Source organism: Phacochoerus africanus, chromosome 3, assembly GCF_016906955.1.
Source record: "Phacochoerus africanus isolate WHEZ1 chromosome 3, ROS_Pafr_v1, whole genome shotgun sequence".
Taxonomy (NCBI): Eukaryota; Metazoa; Chordata; class Mammalia; order Artiodactyla; family Suidae; genus Phacochoerus; species Phacochoerus africanus.
In genome coordinates, this window is record NC_062546.1 from 199,189,334 (window position 1) to 199,205,649 (window position 16,316).

At 47.0% G+C, this 16,316-nt stretch overlaps 1 protein-coding gene and 1 non-coding gene across 4 annotated transcripts in view; both read left to right on the forward strand.

Annotated features, from left to right (window-relative positions):
• The window catches only part of ATG16L1 (autophagy related 16 like 1), a 41,238-nt gene that overhangs the window by 13,456 nt on the left and 11,466 nt on the right, over positions 1–16,316 (forward strand). The window contains exons 6-13 of one of the 3 annotated variants that reach the window (XM_047773789.1): positions 1,164–1,229; positions 3,606–3,692; positions 4,380–4,436; positions 4,639–4,686; positions 5,309–5,411; positions 7,404–7,509; positions 12,533–12,603; positions 13,507–13,578. In XM_047773789.1, coding sequence (XP_047629745.1) covers positions 1,164–1,229; positions 3,606–3,692; positions 4,380–4,436; positions 4,639–4,686; positions 5,309–5,411; positions 7,404–7,509; positions 12,533–12,603; positions 13,507–13,578 — 610 coding nt within the window. The remainder of the gene's footprint in view (positions 1–1,163; positions 1,230–3,605; positions 3,693–4,379; positions 4,437–4,638; positions 4,687–5,308; positions 5,412–7,403; positions 7,510–12,532; positions 12,604–13,506; positions 13,579–16,316) is intronic. The other 2 variants (XM_047773790.1, XM_047773791.1) reach the window with 2 other exon arrangements.
• Positions 6,364–6,639, forward strand: LOC125123806 (small Cajal body-specific RNA 6). The gene has a single exon (XR_007134182.1). It is a non-coding gene; the product is annotated as a small Cajal body-specific RNA 6 (non-coding RNA).

The window sequence follows — 16,316 nt, forward strand, 5'->3', positions numbered from 1 at the left end:
TAGTCCCTGGCCTGGGCCACATGTGTGGCCCAAAAAAAGGAAAAAATAAGAAAGAAAGATGCGATTTGCTTTTCCAGCAGAAGTCTTTTTTTCGTGGCCACATCTGCAGCATTCGGAAGTTCCCAGGCCAGGGATGAAATACCCATGCCACAGCAGCAACTCAAGAGCCGTGACAACACCAGATCCTTAACCTACTGTGCCACAAGGGAGCTCCTTTTTTTAAGAAAAAAATTCCCGCAGAATTCAGCACTTGGAGAGGAGAGACAAGATGGCTCTGAGAAGGGGACAGAGTGGAATGCTGCATGACCACATTAAAATTTTGCTGCAGCAGAGCTTGTGTCCAGCCCTAGTAAGTTGAAGCTGTGCACATTTTGATGGCTTAAGAATCTCACTGTACCTCAGTTTCCTCATCTGTAAAATGGCTAAACCTTGTTATAAGGGTTAAATGAGTTCAAACCTATAAATAATAAAACCACGCCAGGTACAAGCAAATTTTTATTACAATTTATGCTTGTGGCGTGTCAGTGTAAAACTGTTTACCATAGAAAACTGTTTTGGGAGTTCCTTTTGTGGCTCAGTGGAGACCAATCTGTCTAGCATCCATGAGGACGCAGGTTCGATCCCTGGCCTTGCTCAGTGGGTTGAGGGTGCGGCCTTGCTGTGAGCTGCGGTGGATGTCGCAGACACGACTCGGATCTGGCTGTGGCTGTGGTTGTGGCGTAGGCCGGCTGCTATAGCTCCGATTGGACCCCTAGCTTGGGAACCCCCGTAGGCTGCAAGTGCGGCCCTAAAATAAAATTTTAAAAGAGAGAAAAAGGAAACTGCTTTGACCACAACTACCCCTGGACAAACCTGATGAGCGTTTCTGTCCTGAGAGGCCCTGGGTCCCCACAGGCAGGCTTCTCCTTTGCTGGTTCTCTGCTCTAATAATGTAATCCCTCCTTAGGGCCTTGCTGAAATCTGTCATAACGGAATCCTTACAGGTGTTGCAGACGTGGGTTTGGGACTTTTGAGTATCTTTACCCAGGGCAATTGTTAAATGCACTGAATGTTCAAATGTGTTGTAATAGAGGTAGTAGTGTTTTCGGAGCCAAAACCCCATGCTTTCCTTAGGTAGACAGAAATAGTGGGCCTTTTATTTTTATTATTTTTTTCTTTTTTAGGCGGCGGCAAGCCCGGCTACAGAAGGAACTCGCAGAAGCAGCAAAGGAACCCCTGCCAGTTGAACAGTGAGTAGAGACGTGCAGATGAAAATCAGTGTTTTATTTCTATAAAACCATTTTACAGATTGTAGAAAGAAAACTGAAAAACCAAAGGGAGAAAATGAAAAACACTCATTACCTTCTGGGAAGATGTTCCAGTTTATAGTCTTAGCCGTGAGTGTGAATTCTGACTCCCTGCATCCTTAACCACTGGTAGCCTGGCTGTTTTCCCGCTGACAGCTTGATCCGTTTTCTGTCCCACCTTGGGGCTGGGGCAGTGTGAAGCTGGGCTGGGGCTCTGTCTCTTGCTCTCTTCCTGGTTTGTGATATCAGGTGGAGGTTTGGGCAAACCCTTGAAGCGTAAGTAAGACCTGAGATCTAGAACAAAAGAACTAGTGGACGTGGAGCTTTTCCTAGTCTGGAGTTGGGTAGAGGGTCTTCCTTGAGATGTGAAGCTTTGTTTTGAGAGTGGTGGATATTTTCGTAACTAAATTCCCTTTGCTCTGGTTCAGTGTGTGGGTTTTTTCCTCTCATAAAATAGATTCTGGAATATAGTATTAGCGATATGATCCTTTTATAAACGTGGTTTGCTTCCTTGTAAATGGAGGGGAGTGGTTTGAATTTAGTTAGGACTCATCTGCCAGACAGAGGTCTCGATTTATCAGAAAACAAAGCTTCTCATAAAGCCTTTGCCTTAAATGTAGCTTGCGTGTATGTCTTCTTTACTGTCACAGGAGGAAACTAAATCTCAGGTGTATTTGCCTAAAGCTACAACCTAGATAAACGACTGACCTGGAAGTGAGTTTGGTTTCCTTAAAAGTAACAGCTTACAGAGGCTGCCTCCTCTTATGCTGCCTCCTCTTGGCCAGCATAAACAGGAGACTAGGTATAACACAATTTTAAAAGGTCAAGGGACTTCCCATTGTGGCTCAACAGAAACAAACCTGGATAGTACCTATGAGGATGTGGGTTCAATCCCTGGCCTCGCTCAGTGGGCTAAGGATCCCCAGTTGCTCTCAGCTGTGGTGTAGGTCATAGGTGCAGCTTGGATCCCGAATTGCTGTGGCTGTGGCATAGATGAGCAGCCCTAAAGAAAAATAAGTAAATAAGTACCAAAAGGTTGAGCATTCTGCCCAAAACCACACAGGAAGTGCCGGGGCTGGAGTGAAAACTAGGGGTGTCTGACTGGAAAGCCTATTCTTCCTCTCTGCTTCTGTCCTAAACTGTTGACATAGGCTCAGCTCATGTTTGCCGTGCCTGCTGTTCCGTTATCACCCTTGCGCGAACACAAGCGACTCCCCTAAACCACCGCTTGAGAGGAGAAGAAAGCCCAGCCTGTCCTCTGTGTGTCCTCAGGCCTGCCTTTGTTCCCTAATCAGCCGAGACTGGGTTCACTTGCAGGGGATCCTAGAATCAGTAGCCAAGGCAGATACATTCACTGGAACTTGGTTTAACTGGCTTGGTAACAAGTTCTGAAGTGTATATTTACATAGTCCAGGTAATCACAGAAAAATCTCCGAGTTCTTGTGAATCCAAACATTTGGTAATAAAGTCTCGGGTTGTTAGATTTTATTGTTAGACTTTTCCACCAAGGTTGCACCTCGGTGGGAAGTCACTAAGACCGAAGTAATTATTTGCCTTCCCCCCAACCCGGAAGACCGAGGGGTTGGGGGGGCTTCCCGGGAGCTCTGCCTCCAGTGGGAGGCGCAGCAGCGAGGGAGTGCTTCTGCACCTCGATTCTTCGCTGTGAGACGTGGCAGGCTGTCCACGTCGGAGACGCTCAGCGTCAGGGAGCAGTTGCGTCTCGCTTGTGCTCTGCTGTCCTTCCCTGTTCAGGTGACGTTTAGAGCCGAGTCGGGGATGAGCCTGTTGGTTCCCATGCCCTCTTAGCAGCCCCTTTCTTTTTGGCCTGGACCTTCTCCCTACCCTGGCGTCCCTTTGTGCCCCGCAGCTGCCCGGCTCCCCTCCGTGTCACCGAGCCGGTCTCCTGAGCGAGTGCCGGAGTGCGGTCCTTGGCCCGCAGGAGCCCTTAGCTCTAAACCAGACTTGTGATGCGGAGGCTCCGCCGTGGTCCTGGTGGGCTGGTTACAGACTCAATGAGCTGTTACTTCATTGCTTTCCAAGTGGGCGCTGCGTTGAGACCTACAAAGATCCAAAGCTCACTCCTAAAGTTATTTCCAGCTGGAATTCTGGGTTCGGTTTGAACAGATTGGTGCCTTTGGTATTGCTCAGGCGGCAGCTCCTTTTTCTCCAGAGAACCATTAACCAGCCCCCTCTGTCCCAGTCAAGTGCCACAGGCCGTGTGTGGCTCGGAAGGGCTGCTGGTGTTGGCCTTTGGAGAGCAGGTGCGTCCCAGCTCCTGTTGAGCAGAATCCAAGACCCTGCCTCTGCCCTCCTTCCCAGGGATGATGACATTGAAGTCCTTGCAGATGAAACCTCCGATCACCCTGAGGAGACCTCTCCCGTGCGAGCCATCAGCAGAGCAGCCACGTAAGTAGACAGGCTGTGCCAGGAGAGCAGCGCCCGAGAGGCGGCCCGGCAGCCCGCCTGTGGGCAGGGCCAGAGGGTGGCGCGGGGCCCCGGCCCGAACGTGCAGCCCCACTGGCTCTGTCGTGGCGTTCGAGGGCTCCAGAGCGGGCCTGTCTTTCTCGGTCGCCTCTGCGTAGTGGGAGGCCAGTGTCTCTCAGTGCTGCCCACCCCGTGCTGGGAGGAAGAGCAAGAACGAGTCTCTGGCTTCCAGAAAGACGGGCCTGGTCGGGCAGTGGCACCGTTTAGATTACTGTTTGATTCTCCCGAGGGCGCTAGGATTTTCATTTTATTTTTTAAGTTTTTATTTAATTTTATTTAATGTTAATTTTTTGCCAAAGCAGGACACATAGAATGGGATCGTTTATTAACCACGAGTAGTGTTAGGTCAGTTAGCCTCACTCACCGTCTAAAGCAGTATTTCCAGGGAAGTTAACATGGCTGAGGAGCCATGTTTCTTTGGAAACTCTGAGGCTGGGTTTGCCCTCCTGTTTTCTGGTGGCTCAGTACGGCGAGGGGTTTCTTGCCTGGGGTTTGGGAACTCGGTGGGAAGCGTGCTCCCAGATACTGATTTTGGTGGACTGTTTTTGATTGACTGATTGTTTGGGCAAAATGTTTCTAAGGTTTAAACCTGTCCTCCCTCCTCTCTAGTAAGCGACTCTCGCAGCCTGCTGGAGGCCTTCTGGACTCTATCACTAATATCTTTGGGTAGGTTAGAACACCTTCGTCTTGCTTGTTGATATGTGTGTCAGTAGACCTGATTTGTTAGTCATTTTTAAAAAGTTCACCCGGATTTCAGTGCAGAGTATCCAGATGCCTGAATTTCAGCTTTTCATTGAGCTTCTTCCTTTTTCCTCAACTTCCTTTCTCTTACTCTCGCTGCGTGCTGACCTCTGGCCTCACCCTTTAGTCTGTCCGAGTCTCCCCTTTTGGGACATCACTCTTCTGATGCTGCCAGGTGAAGACATTACCCTCCCTTAGCCCAGCATGCGAGTGCGGGTCGTTGGCAGTCATGCTGCTCCCCACTGCCCCAGCCCCGTCGTCACGTGCCCCCGTGCTAACAGGACGCTTTGCATGCTGCTAGGAGTGCCGTCAGCCCTGAGCCGGGCGGCTGGGGTCAGCTCTGTGCACAGCAGGCACGCGCTGGTCGCTCGCTTTTGGCATGTGTTCAGCTCCGCCTTGACCACAAGTGTACGCTCAGGATGACTGTGACGAGGCCTGGGAATCATCTTAAAGTGGGTCTGGGAAAATACCGAGGCGCTCCCTCTGAGCAAGCGGTTACGTTAGGTTGAGAACATTTCTAGCAGTTTCTTGACGGGCAGCAGTTACTGCTCAGGATTGCTTTTCAGTGTTGAGTTGTGGAGCCGTGCGTTTAGCGAGAAGGAGAGTGCAGGTAAGCGCCTGCTGTCTTTCCGCTTGTCGGTGGGTGAGGATGCTTCTGTTCTGGGGAGTCGTTCTGTGGTTTAGAGGGTCAGAAGGGAGCAGAAGCTGTTGATAAAAGACATCTTTGAATCCCTGCTGAGGGTTTGGTGGACAGTAGCCTGTGCGATCCTGATATTTTTCTGTATGTTACTTCTCAGGAGGCGCTCTTTCTCTTCCGTTCCTGCTCCCCAGGATAACGTGGATACCCATCCTGGTTCCAGTAAAGAAGTGAGGGTGCCAGTGACCGCCGTGTGTGTCTTTGTAAGTACGGTTTATCCCCACACCCCACCACACTTCCTGGAAACAGAGCCCGGCCACTGAAGGATCCTCTCTTCTGCTGCAGCTCGCGAAGCTTTTTGTTGCCATTTTATTTCCGTCGAGCTTTTGCTCCCTTTGGCTGTCTGGTAGAAAGGATTGGTCATATTTTGATAAGCAGCGTTGATGTATTTTGCGTATCTTCAGAGAACAGAGTTTATTTACAGGCCTCCTCTGTAATGTCGCGCTGGCTCTGTGAGAAGGGATTGGGAGCGTGAGGGATGGGGCGAGGGGGAACTCATTGGGGACGGTGAGAAATTAGAGAGTAATTCACGTGATTACTGTCACCAGTTCGGAGCGAGAGGTTCTGGTCAGTGGTCTGTTTTGGGGAGTCAGTCAGCGGGCAGTTCTTGGCCTCACACTTTATACCCACATCTGTGTGATTGTGACCATTCAGAGCACATGGTTGGAGGCAGGAGACAGGCCTGGGCAGAAGCCGCTGTGACACCCTGGCTGTCACCTGGAATCTGAGCTGGGTCCTAGTACCAGAGAATAATCCGGGTCCCAGCCGGGGAGACGGAGCAGAAATGGAACCTGCCCAGGGAGACGGGGAGTCCCTGGCTCAGGGCTGATGGGGTGGTTGAGGGGGGTGGGGTGGAAGGGTGCGGCCCAGCCCAGTTAGGCTGGCTCTTGGATTGCGTGGGGGGAGTCGGAGGAGCCAGCTGGGGGAGAGAAAGACAGGCTCTAGAGATGGGGCGGGGTTGACCTGGGGGGAGCTCTCAGTTCCAGGCGTAAAGAGGAACTTCAGTAGTTATTTCCACACAGGGACCTGGCTGAGCAATTAGCCACCTTGCTCGTCATAGAGAGTCCTGCTCTGGATGAGGAGTTGGATGGGGGACCGTTAAGGCCCCTTCCCACCCCACTCCCGTGATTCCCTGACAGCCCCGGGCACCTCGGAGGTCGATGATGATTGGTAAAAGGTCTGATTGCACTCGATGTCACAGTCCCTTCCCTGCCCTCAACTCCCAGCAGCCCATGTTTTCCCTCCCATCACATTTAAGTCATGTGTGTGGGGTCATGGAGCAGCTGATAGCGTGGGATTCCGTCAGCGCGTGTTTCTCAGAGTGTGTGGTTCACAGCTGACACGTGTCCAACAGAAGCAGCTGTACTGGAGACTGAGGAGCGGCAGCCCTGGGTGTGATGGTGCATGATCTCAAGTTTTCAATCTGAGACCTCCTAGGTAGAGGGATGCCATTAAAGGTGGTGGTGGGGAGTTCCCACTGTGGCCCAGCAGGTTAAGAACCTCACTAGTATCCATGAGGATGCAGGTTCGATCCCTGGCCGCAGTGGGTTAAGGATCCACTGTTGCTGTGAGAGCCCTAAAAAGACCAAAAAAAAAAAAAAGGAACAATAGGAGTTCCCTGGTAGCTCAGCGGGTTATGGATCTAGCATCATTACTGGTGTGCCTCAGGTGCTGCCCCAAAAAAAGAATTTAATGACAATAGAATCTCTGGAGACCCTGGGTTAGGAACCCAGGTTTATGGTTGGGTCCTCTCTCTCTCTCTCTCTTTTTTTTAAATAATTCAGTGAATTTTATTGTATTTATATTTGCACGCCCATCATCACAACCTAATCCTAGAACATTTCCATCCCAAACCAGCCCACCCCTTCCTCCCCACAACCTGTCCTCCTTGGTAACCGTAAGTTTTTCAGTCTTTGAGTCTGTTTCTGTAAATAAGTTTATTTGTGTTCTTTTTTTTTTTTTTTTTTTTTGGCCATGCTGTAGCATGTGGAGGTTCAGGGGCCAGGGATCGAACCTAAGCTGCAGCATTGACAACACCAGGTCCTTAATCTGCTGGGCCACCAGAGAACTCCTGAATCCCCGCTGTAATGATGGATGTTTAACCTTTGGTTAGGAGTCCAGTGTTCCTTTGTCTGGGGCCCTTTTTTCTGGGAAATGGCAGTGAGCAGGTCTGAAGCAGGGGGCTTGTCTTGCAGGACGCTCACGACGGGGAGGTCAATGCTGTGCAGTTCAGTCCGGGCTCCCGGCTGCTGGCCACAGGAGGCATGGATCGGAGGGTGAAGCTCTGGGAGGTGTTTGGAGGTGAGAGACAGAAAGAAGTCTTTGAGTCGTTCATCCTCTCAAAACATACAGTGTTCTGTGTAAGGACCCGTCTGACCAAAGTATTATTACCATCTCAGTTCTCCTTTACAGCTGAGTGGATGTTTGCTCTGGGTTTTCAAGAAGTGACCAGAGAATTGGGGTTAAGCTATAGGTATGTTAGCATTTGTGTTTCCTCAAATACATGGCGATCATCTTCCCAAACAGTATAGGTTTTAGAAGGGAAATTTAAAAATCTTACAGTTATGGACTCTACAATTAAATTACACCACAAGCTGTGTTTTGTGTGTTTAATGCCAGCGCCCGTAGCCTGGGGAAACAATGGCTGAGGTCATAGATGAGCTTGAGAATAAAAAGAGGGGGCGTGTCGCCCAGGAACATGTGTTTAACAAACAGCTTTGTCTGTTGCGAGCTCTAAGGCCAAGACTCTATCTCTTTGATTTGATGTTGTTTCAGAAACGCTGACCTCAGGGTACTCAGAATACGATGGCATTAAAAGAGGAGGTGAGAGTTGGTGAAACTGCTCAGAATTCTGAATTTGGGCAGAGCCCCCAGGTTCAGTGTTTTGATATTTAGTTAAATATACATGTATTTGGAGTTCCTGTCGTGGCTCAGTGGTTAATAAACCCAACTAGCATCCATGAGGTTGCGGGTTTGATCCTTGGCCTCGCTCAGTGGGTTAAGGATCCATTGTTGGCTCTAAGCTGTGGTCTAGGTCACAGACGCAGTTTAGATCCCGCATTGCCCTGGCTGTGGTGTAGGCCAGCAGGTACATCTCTGATTCGACCCCTAGCCTGGAAACCTCCCTGTGTGGCGGGTGTGGCCCTAAAAAGACAAAAAATAAGAAAATAAATAATAAATATACATGTATTTTTATTATTTTATTTAATTAATTTATTTTTTTGTCTTTTTTTTTTTTGCCCTTTCCAGGGCAACTCTCCTGGCATATGGAGGTCCCCAGGGTAGGAGTCTGATCGGAGCTGTAGCCACTGGCCTACACCAGAGCCACAGCAACGTGGGATCTGAGCTGAGTCTGCAACCCATAGCACAGCCCACTACAACGCCCGATCCTTAACCCACTGAGCAAGGCCAGGGATCGAACCCACAACCTCATGGTTCCTAGTCGGATTCGTTAACCACTGCGCTACAACGGGCACTCCAACATGTTTTTTTTTTGTTTTTTTTTGTCTTTTTGCTATTTCTTGGGCCGCTCTTGCGGCATATGGAGGTTCCCAGGCTAGGGGTCCAATCGGAGCTGTAGCCACCGGCCTACGCCAGAGCCACAGCAACTTTGGATCCGAGCCGCGTCTGCAACCTACACCACAGCTCACTGCAACGCCGGATCCTTAACCCACTGAGCAAGGGCAGGGACCGAACCCGCAACCTCATGGTTCCTAGTTGGATTCGTTAACCACTGCGCCACAACGGGAACTCCTCAACATGTATTTTTAATAAGGCAAGGTCAGGAGAGGCTGAAGGGTTTATAAGAACCTCATTGTCAGGTTTCCGTAGTTAGAGCACTTGTGTGCTCACTGTCCAACAGTAAGTAGCACTGTCACACCTTTGTCTCTCTTACTTCCTCTGATCCTCACAAGAGCCCTCCGCCTTTAAGACAGGTGGGTGTCACCCCTGTTTGACGGATGAAAACTCAGAGACATTGCCTGGTTTATATGGCCAGGGAGTGATGGAACCAAGACCTGAGCTGGGCATTGAGACTGACTCCCTTGCTGTCTCCAGTGCAGCCTCCTCTGAGCTGTGGAGCTGCTGAAGAAGCATGTGTGTTACTACTTTTGATGTGTTTAGATCAAGGACAGACTCCTGCTCCCTTTGTTAGAATACATTATCATATAAAGCACCAAACTGGAGTTCCCGTTGTGGCTCAGCAGAAACAAATCTGACTAGCATCCATGAGGACGCAGGTTCGATCAGTGGGTTAAGTATCTGGCATTGCCGTGAACTGTGGCGTGGATCGCAGATGTGGCTCGGATCCCATGTGGCTGTGGCTGTGGCGTAGGCCGGCAGCTCCAGCTCCGATTTGACCCCTAGACTGGGAACCTCCATATGCCGCATGTTCGGCCCTAAAAAGACAAAAGACAAAATAAAAGCACCAAACTAGTCTCTCCTGGCCTTTGATTTTCGTGAAAATGACTCAGTAATTAAATCCCTGGCAGTTATAGGTATTTGAAGCCCTTTGAAATTTGCTCTGTTTTATCCAGAAACACTTTATGAATGATAATTGCTGAAACTTAGAAGACGATAATAAAACTCTAAGAATAGAAATGTCATGATATTTAGTGGGGTTGTATTGGGGGGGCTTTGGGGTGGGTGGGGATTGTTTTTCTGGCCATACCTGCAGCATGCAGAAGTTCCTGGGCCAGGAATTAAACCCAAACCATAGCAGTAACCAGAGCTACTGCAATAACAACACTGGCTCCTTAACCTGCTGAGCCACAGGGGAGATTCATAGTATTTAGTTTCAGAAATCCAGTCTGTTTTGATGGTGCCATGCAGTTAAATAGAAAGAGCACTAGAAATATTTTTGTATTACTCTTGGGTCAGTAAAAACACTTTTAAGAAATTGGAGGAGTACTCTGGTGGCTCGGTGGGTTAAGAATCTGGCATTGTCACTGCTGTGGCGCAGGTTCGATCCCAGGCCCTGAAACTTATGACGCTGCAGGCACAGCCAAAAAAACAGAAATCAGAGATACCAGCCGTTAGTAACAGTGTTACCTTTTTACCGCTGAAGAGGAATTAAACACTAATCAAAATTAATGTTGACGTAACTTACGTCAAAGTATAATTTTGTTAATAAAATGAGAGTTTCTCCTGTGCCACAGAAATAACATGGAGTTTGGCAGCATTTTTTATAGTTTTTGTGAACAAATATCCGCGATGTCCTAACTAATTACAGGGCTTGTTCACTCTAATTTTTTCCACCTTGGCTAATATTTGCTGAATCCTACAAGAACCAAGTCTCAGAAGCCGTTTATGAAATAGTTCAGGGGTCTTGTGTTTTAACCCTTCCAAAAAATATCAGAAGAAGGGTGCTTTTCACCCAGTAGTAACACCTCCCCTGCCTCATTCTCTCAAAAGGAGAGACTCCAAAAGGTTTTTTAGTAGGATCTTTGGTCTATATTCCCTCCCTGCCCCCGCCACACCCACGACGTTTGGACGGTCCAGGCCAGGAATGCCACCAAGCCACTACAGTGGATCCTTAACCCACTGCACCCCGAGAGAGCAGTCTCTTGTGCAGAATATTACTAATTGATCATTTCCTAGACTTTAGCATGGTGTCACCTGACAAAAAGACCACTGTTTGGGGAATAAGACAGATATTTTTTAGAATTTGTAACAATATTTTTGTCTGAATAGACCTTATCTAAAGAAGTCCTTAATTAGTGGGCGTTGGCCGTCTTTTGGCTCGTGAAAATCTAATGAAAGCTAGGATCCAGGAAAAGGCCTTACATGTGCCTTGCAAATAAATTCAGAGGAGGAGTTCATCCACAGAGTTGGACCGCTTCCAACCAGCATTGATAACGTTACTATTACCACTTAGAAACCCGAAGAGAAGAGAGTAGTCACTGAAGTGTGTACCAGTCTCTGCTCCGCATTTCGGAATTGAGGTCGAACCGTTCCCTAATTGTTTTCCTAGCTTTTTCATAGAGGTCATCCGTAAGCTCCCTTTAAAAAAAGGAGCTGAATCACGTCGTTGAGACTTGCAGGCTCATCATTAAAGTTTCCTTGGCTCGGTGGTCAAAGCTGTCCAAAAGCAGAGCCCAGGGTGCCTGCCTGGCTGGGCCTGTTGGTGAAGGGGGCGGCCTGGCAGGCAGTAGGAGTGCCAGAGTCTTGGGTTCACGTGGAGGGCATGAGCAGATAAATTCCCCAGACTCCGCACTAGCTTTACTGGCATTCTAGTGACTAGCTGGTTATGCATAACTGCAAATAAAAATTCATTTTTTTTAATTTTTTAAATTGAAATCTAGTTGATTTAAATGTATTAATTTCTTCTGTACAGAAAAGTGATTCAGTTACATACATCCACATACTCATTCCAATACAGGTTATCACAGAATACCGAGTAGATTTCCCTGTGCTATATACAGCAGATTTCTTTTTTATTTTTTTAATTTAAAGATTTTTATTTTTGCTATTATAGTTGATTTGCAGTATACTGTCAGTTTCTGCTGTACAGCAAAGTGACCCAGTCACACACACACACATACACACACACACACACACACACACTCTCTCTCTCACATCCTTTTTCTCACATTATTCTCCATCATGCTCCATCGCAAGTAACTAGCTATAGTTCCCTGTGCTATACAGCAAGATCTTTTTATACCTTGGGTTCTGAAATTTTAATGGTCCGTTTCTATCAGAGTGACTGTTGGAGTTCCCATTGTGGCTCAGCAGGTTAAGAACCCCACATAGTGTCTCTGAGGATGTGGGTTTGATCCCTGCCCTCAATCAGTGGGTTAAGGAAGGATCTGGCTAGGATACGGTATTGCTGTGGCCTAGGCAGCCGCAGCTCTGATTCAGTCCCTGGCTTGGGAACTTCCACAGGCTGTGGGTGCAGCCGTAAAAAGAAAAAATGCTGATCAAAACCAAAGTATGTATGTAAATTAGAAAATTTTACTAAGGAAGAACTAAAACTTGGCCTCTAGATCAATTGACATGTTTTTAAATTTTTGCACTTAGCTTTTGTAAAGGGACTTAAAGTCCCTACATTTCTTAAAGAACAGCTTAAGAACCCATATGCTGAGCTTTGCATCCACTTAGACTCTCTGTTCCTAGACCTGACCAGCCATGTATTTTGGTCTCATTATCCAGTTAGTCCTGTTACTTGATTCTGTAAAGATTTGGGAAAGCAGCTGTTTTGAACATATAATTTGCTTCCATTGTATTTCAAGTGCTTCTTTTTAATTTATATGTTGGCTTTAATATGCCTTTTAAAAAAAAATAAATAAAGCACCTTCCTTTCCTAATATTTGTTTTTATGCAGACAAATGTGAGTTCAAAGGTTCCCTCTCTGGCAGTAATGCAGGAATTACAAGCATTGAATTCGATAGTGCCGTAAGTATCTGTAGAAATGGGTGACGTTAGGTTTTTAGAAACAATTTAAGACATCACTACCTTGAAGTTCAAAAATAACATATCTGGGGAGTTCCCGTCGTGGCTCAGCGTAACAAATCTGACTAGCGTCCATGTGAACGCAGGTTAGATTCCTGTCCTTGCTCAGTGGCTTAAGAACCCAGCGTTGCCGTGAGCTGTGGTGTAAGTTGCAGACGCGGGTTGGATCCGGTGTTGCTGTGACTGTGTTGTAGGCCGGCAGCTGTAGCTCTGATTTGACCCCTAGCCTAGGAACTTCCATATGCCGAGGGTGCAGCCCTAAAAAGACCAAAAAAAAAAAAAAAAGTCTCTGCTTTCTCTACTGTTTTCTGTCTTAAATCAGTATTGAGAAGAATGCAGGTAGATTATAAATTCTGTGCTGATCTTGAGCATGTTGAAGACTGGCTAAGGGAGACAGGTCTGCGTCCTGGTGACCCAGCCGGTCGGCATCCCTGCAGACGTGATCAAGGCCCCCCGGTTGGGCCAAGACAGTGCCCACGGAGAGGGGGATTCTAGCGACTGTGTCAGAGAGAAGCAGGTCCAAGGCCGAGGGACAGTTGGGAGATGAGGCTGGGAGTGTCGAGAGTGAGTGCTTGCGGTTACAGAAGGCATGTTTGAGCACAGGAGGATGAGTTCCATCTCGAGCTGGGGGGTATCTGCAACATTCAGGTGAGATCGAGCATGCTTAGAAGGCTCTGAACTTGGCAGGATTGACAAATGGACGGAATACTGGTTCTAACTGTTGGTATTCAGGTGTATAGTGCTGGGCATCTAGACCTTCTTGGATTTGATTATTGGGGAATTTGTATCGTGTGAACTGAATTTTCCTGTTTTGCCTAAGAGTTCTTCTCTCTTTTATCCCTGCAGGGATCTTACCTCTTAGCAGCTTCAAATGATTTTGCAAGCCGAATCTGGACTGTGGATGACTATCGGTTACGGGTAAGTCCCAGTTAAGAAAGTTAGTGTTGGAGTTCCCTTGTGACACAGTAGGTTCAGGATCTGACACTGTCGCTGCTGTGGCGTGGGTTTAGTCCCTGGCGTGGAACTTGCGCATTTCTCAGGAACGACCAGAAAGAAAGTTAGTGTCATCTCTGTTCATGTGGTTGGTTATCAGTCACAAAGTGTAGGAGACGGCATATTGATTTATTAGGGGAGTTGTGTGTTCTCCGGAAAATGAAACTTGATTTCTCCCTGCTCTTTCATTTCCTCCTAGGGAAAAATCATGTTTCCACTGGACACTCACTTTGTACATAATTTGATTGGAAAATATTTGCAGTAGGAAACCATCACACTTCCATGAAAAATAGACTTTACCTGTTATAAGAACTAAATATTTTTGGTAGGTGTCAGTTTTAGCTTAACTTTAGCTATTTCAGCTCCAGCATATAAGTTGTGTCTTCTTAAAGACCCCAAGTCTTTTTTTATATTTATTTATTTATTATTAAAGTGTAGTTGATTTACAATGTTGTGCCAATTTCTGCTGTACAGCAAAGGGACCCAGTCATGGAGTTCCTGTTGTGGCTCAGTGGTAACGAACCCTACTGGTATTCATGAGGGCTCGGGTCCTATCCCTGGCCCCACTAAGTGGATTAAGAATCCAGCATTGTGGTGAACTGTGGTGTAGGTTGCAGGCATAGCTCCGATCTGGTGTTGCTATGGCTGTGTATAGGCCGGCAGCTGCAGCTCTGATTTGACCCCTAGCCTGGGAACCTCCATATGCTGCAGGTGCAGCCCTAAAAAGAAAACGTAATAGTGATAATCCAGTCATACGTGTGCAGACATTCCTTTTCTTACCTTCTGTGATGGTCTCTCCCAAGAGAGTGGATCTAGTTCCCTGTGCTATACAATAGGGGCTCATTGCCTATCTATTCTAAATGTACTGGTTTGCATCTACTAACCTCAGACTCCGGGTCCATTCCACTCCCTGCCCTCTCCCCCTGGCAACCCCAAGTCTCTTCTCTGTGAAGGACCCGAAGTCTTAATTACTTCACAGAGTAGAGCTGGGAAGCAGGATATAGAAGTACATATATCGGATGCACTTATGAGAGAGAGAAAACAACTCTGAAACAGAGCCAGGAGGCAGGTGACTGGGGGAGGGAGAACAGTGGGGTCGGATGTTGAACAGATGTACTCCTGAGCCCAAACTTGCCTTTGGACTCCAAGACAAAGACAGAACGTTGATGGCTGTGTCGCTTTTTTTCTCATAGAAGACATAGCTTAGTTTGGAGACGTGTTTTTCTCCTTAAGCTTGAAGCAACCTTCGCATAAGCTCATTAAATAAAAGCTACTGAAAGATTAAGTGGAGGATTTACTTGACATTGATGGGCCTTTTACCCCCCAAAAAAGCTTGACACAAGCTTGTGTGTCAACCCACATGAAGAACAGAGGTCATGATGCCAGGGTGAACCTTCTAAAGATAAATCTAAAGGTAACATAAAGATAAATCTACAGGGAGGTGGGGAGCTGTAGGAGGATGGTCCATAGGTAGTTTCCTATAGTCTGATGAGCTGGATGGAAAATTGCCGGTATTAGATGCTAGCTAATATTTAAAGGGTGCTAATTTTTTTTTCCTGATTGTGTAGTTGATTGCAAGGTTGTTTTAGTTTCCGGCGCACAACAAAGTGATTCAGTTATATATACACATATTTATCATATTCTTTTCCGTTATGGTTTATTACAGGACATTGAACATAATGCCCTGTGCTATGTGGTGGGACCTTGTTTATCCATTCTCTATAAATATCCGTTCTATAGATTGCATCTGCTACTCCTGAGCTCCTGATTTATCCCTCCCCACCTCCTTTCCCCTTTGGTAACCATAAGTTTGTTTTCTGTGTCTGTGAGACTCTTTTGTATATAAGTTCATTTGTGTCATATTTTAGATTCCACATATAGGTGGTATCATATGGTATTTATCTTTAATTTACTTCACCTAGTATGATAATCTCTAGGTCCATCCATATTGTTGAAAATGGCATTCTTTTTTTTTTTTTTTTTTTTCTGTCTTTTGAGGGCCGCACTCGTGGCCTATGGAGGTTCCCAGGCTAAGAGTCCAATTGGAGCTACAGCCACCGGCCTACACCAGAGCCACAGCAACGCAGGATCTGAGCTTTGTCTGCCACCTACACCACAGCTCATGGCAATGCCAGATCCTTAACCCACTGAGCGAGGCCAGGGATCAAACCCGCAACCTCATGGTTCCTAGTCGGATTCGTTACTGCTGTGCCATGATGGGAACTCTGAAAATGGCATTCTTTTTTATGGCAGAGTAGTATTCCATTGCCTACATCTTCTTGATCCATTCGTCGATTGATAAACGTTTAGATTGCTTCTGGGTCTTGGCTATTGTAAATGGTGCTGCTGTGAACATCGGGGTGCATGGATCTTTTCAATTAGAGGTTTCTCTGGGTACATACCCAGGACTAGATCATATGGTAGCTCTATTTTTAGTTTTTAAAGGAACCTCCCTACTGTTTTCTATAGTGGTTATACCAATTTACATTCATACCAGCAGTGTAGGAGGATTCCCTTTTTCCACTTCTTTTCCAGTAGTTGTTATTTGTAGACTTTTTTTTTTTTTTTTTTTTGCTTTTTAGGGCCACACCTGCAGCATATGGAAGTTCCCAGGTTATTAGGGGTCCAGATGGAGCTGCAGCTGCTGGCCACAGCCACATGGG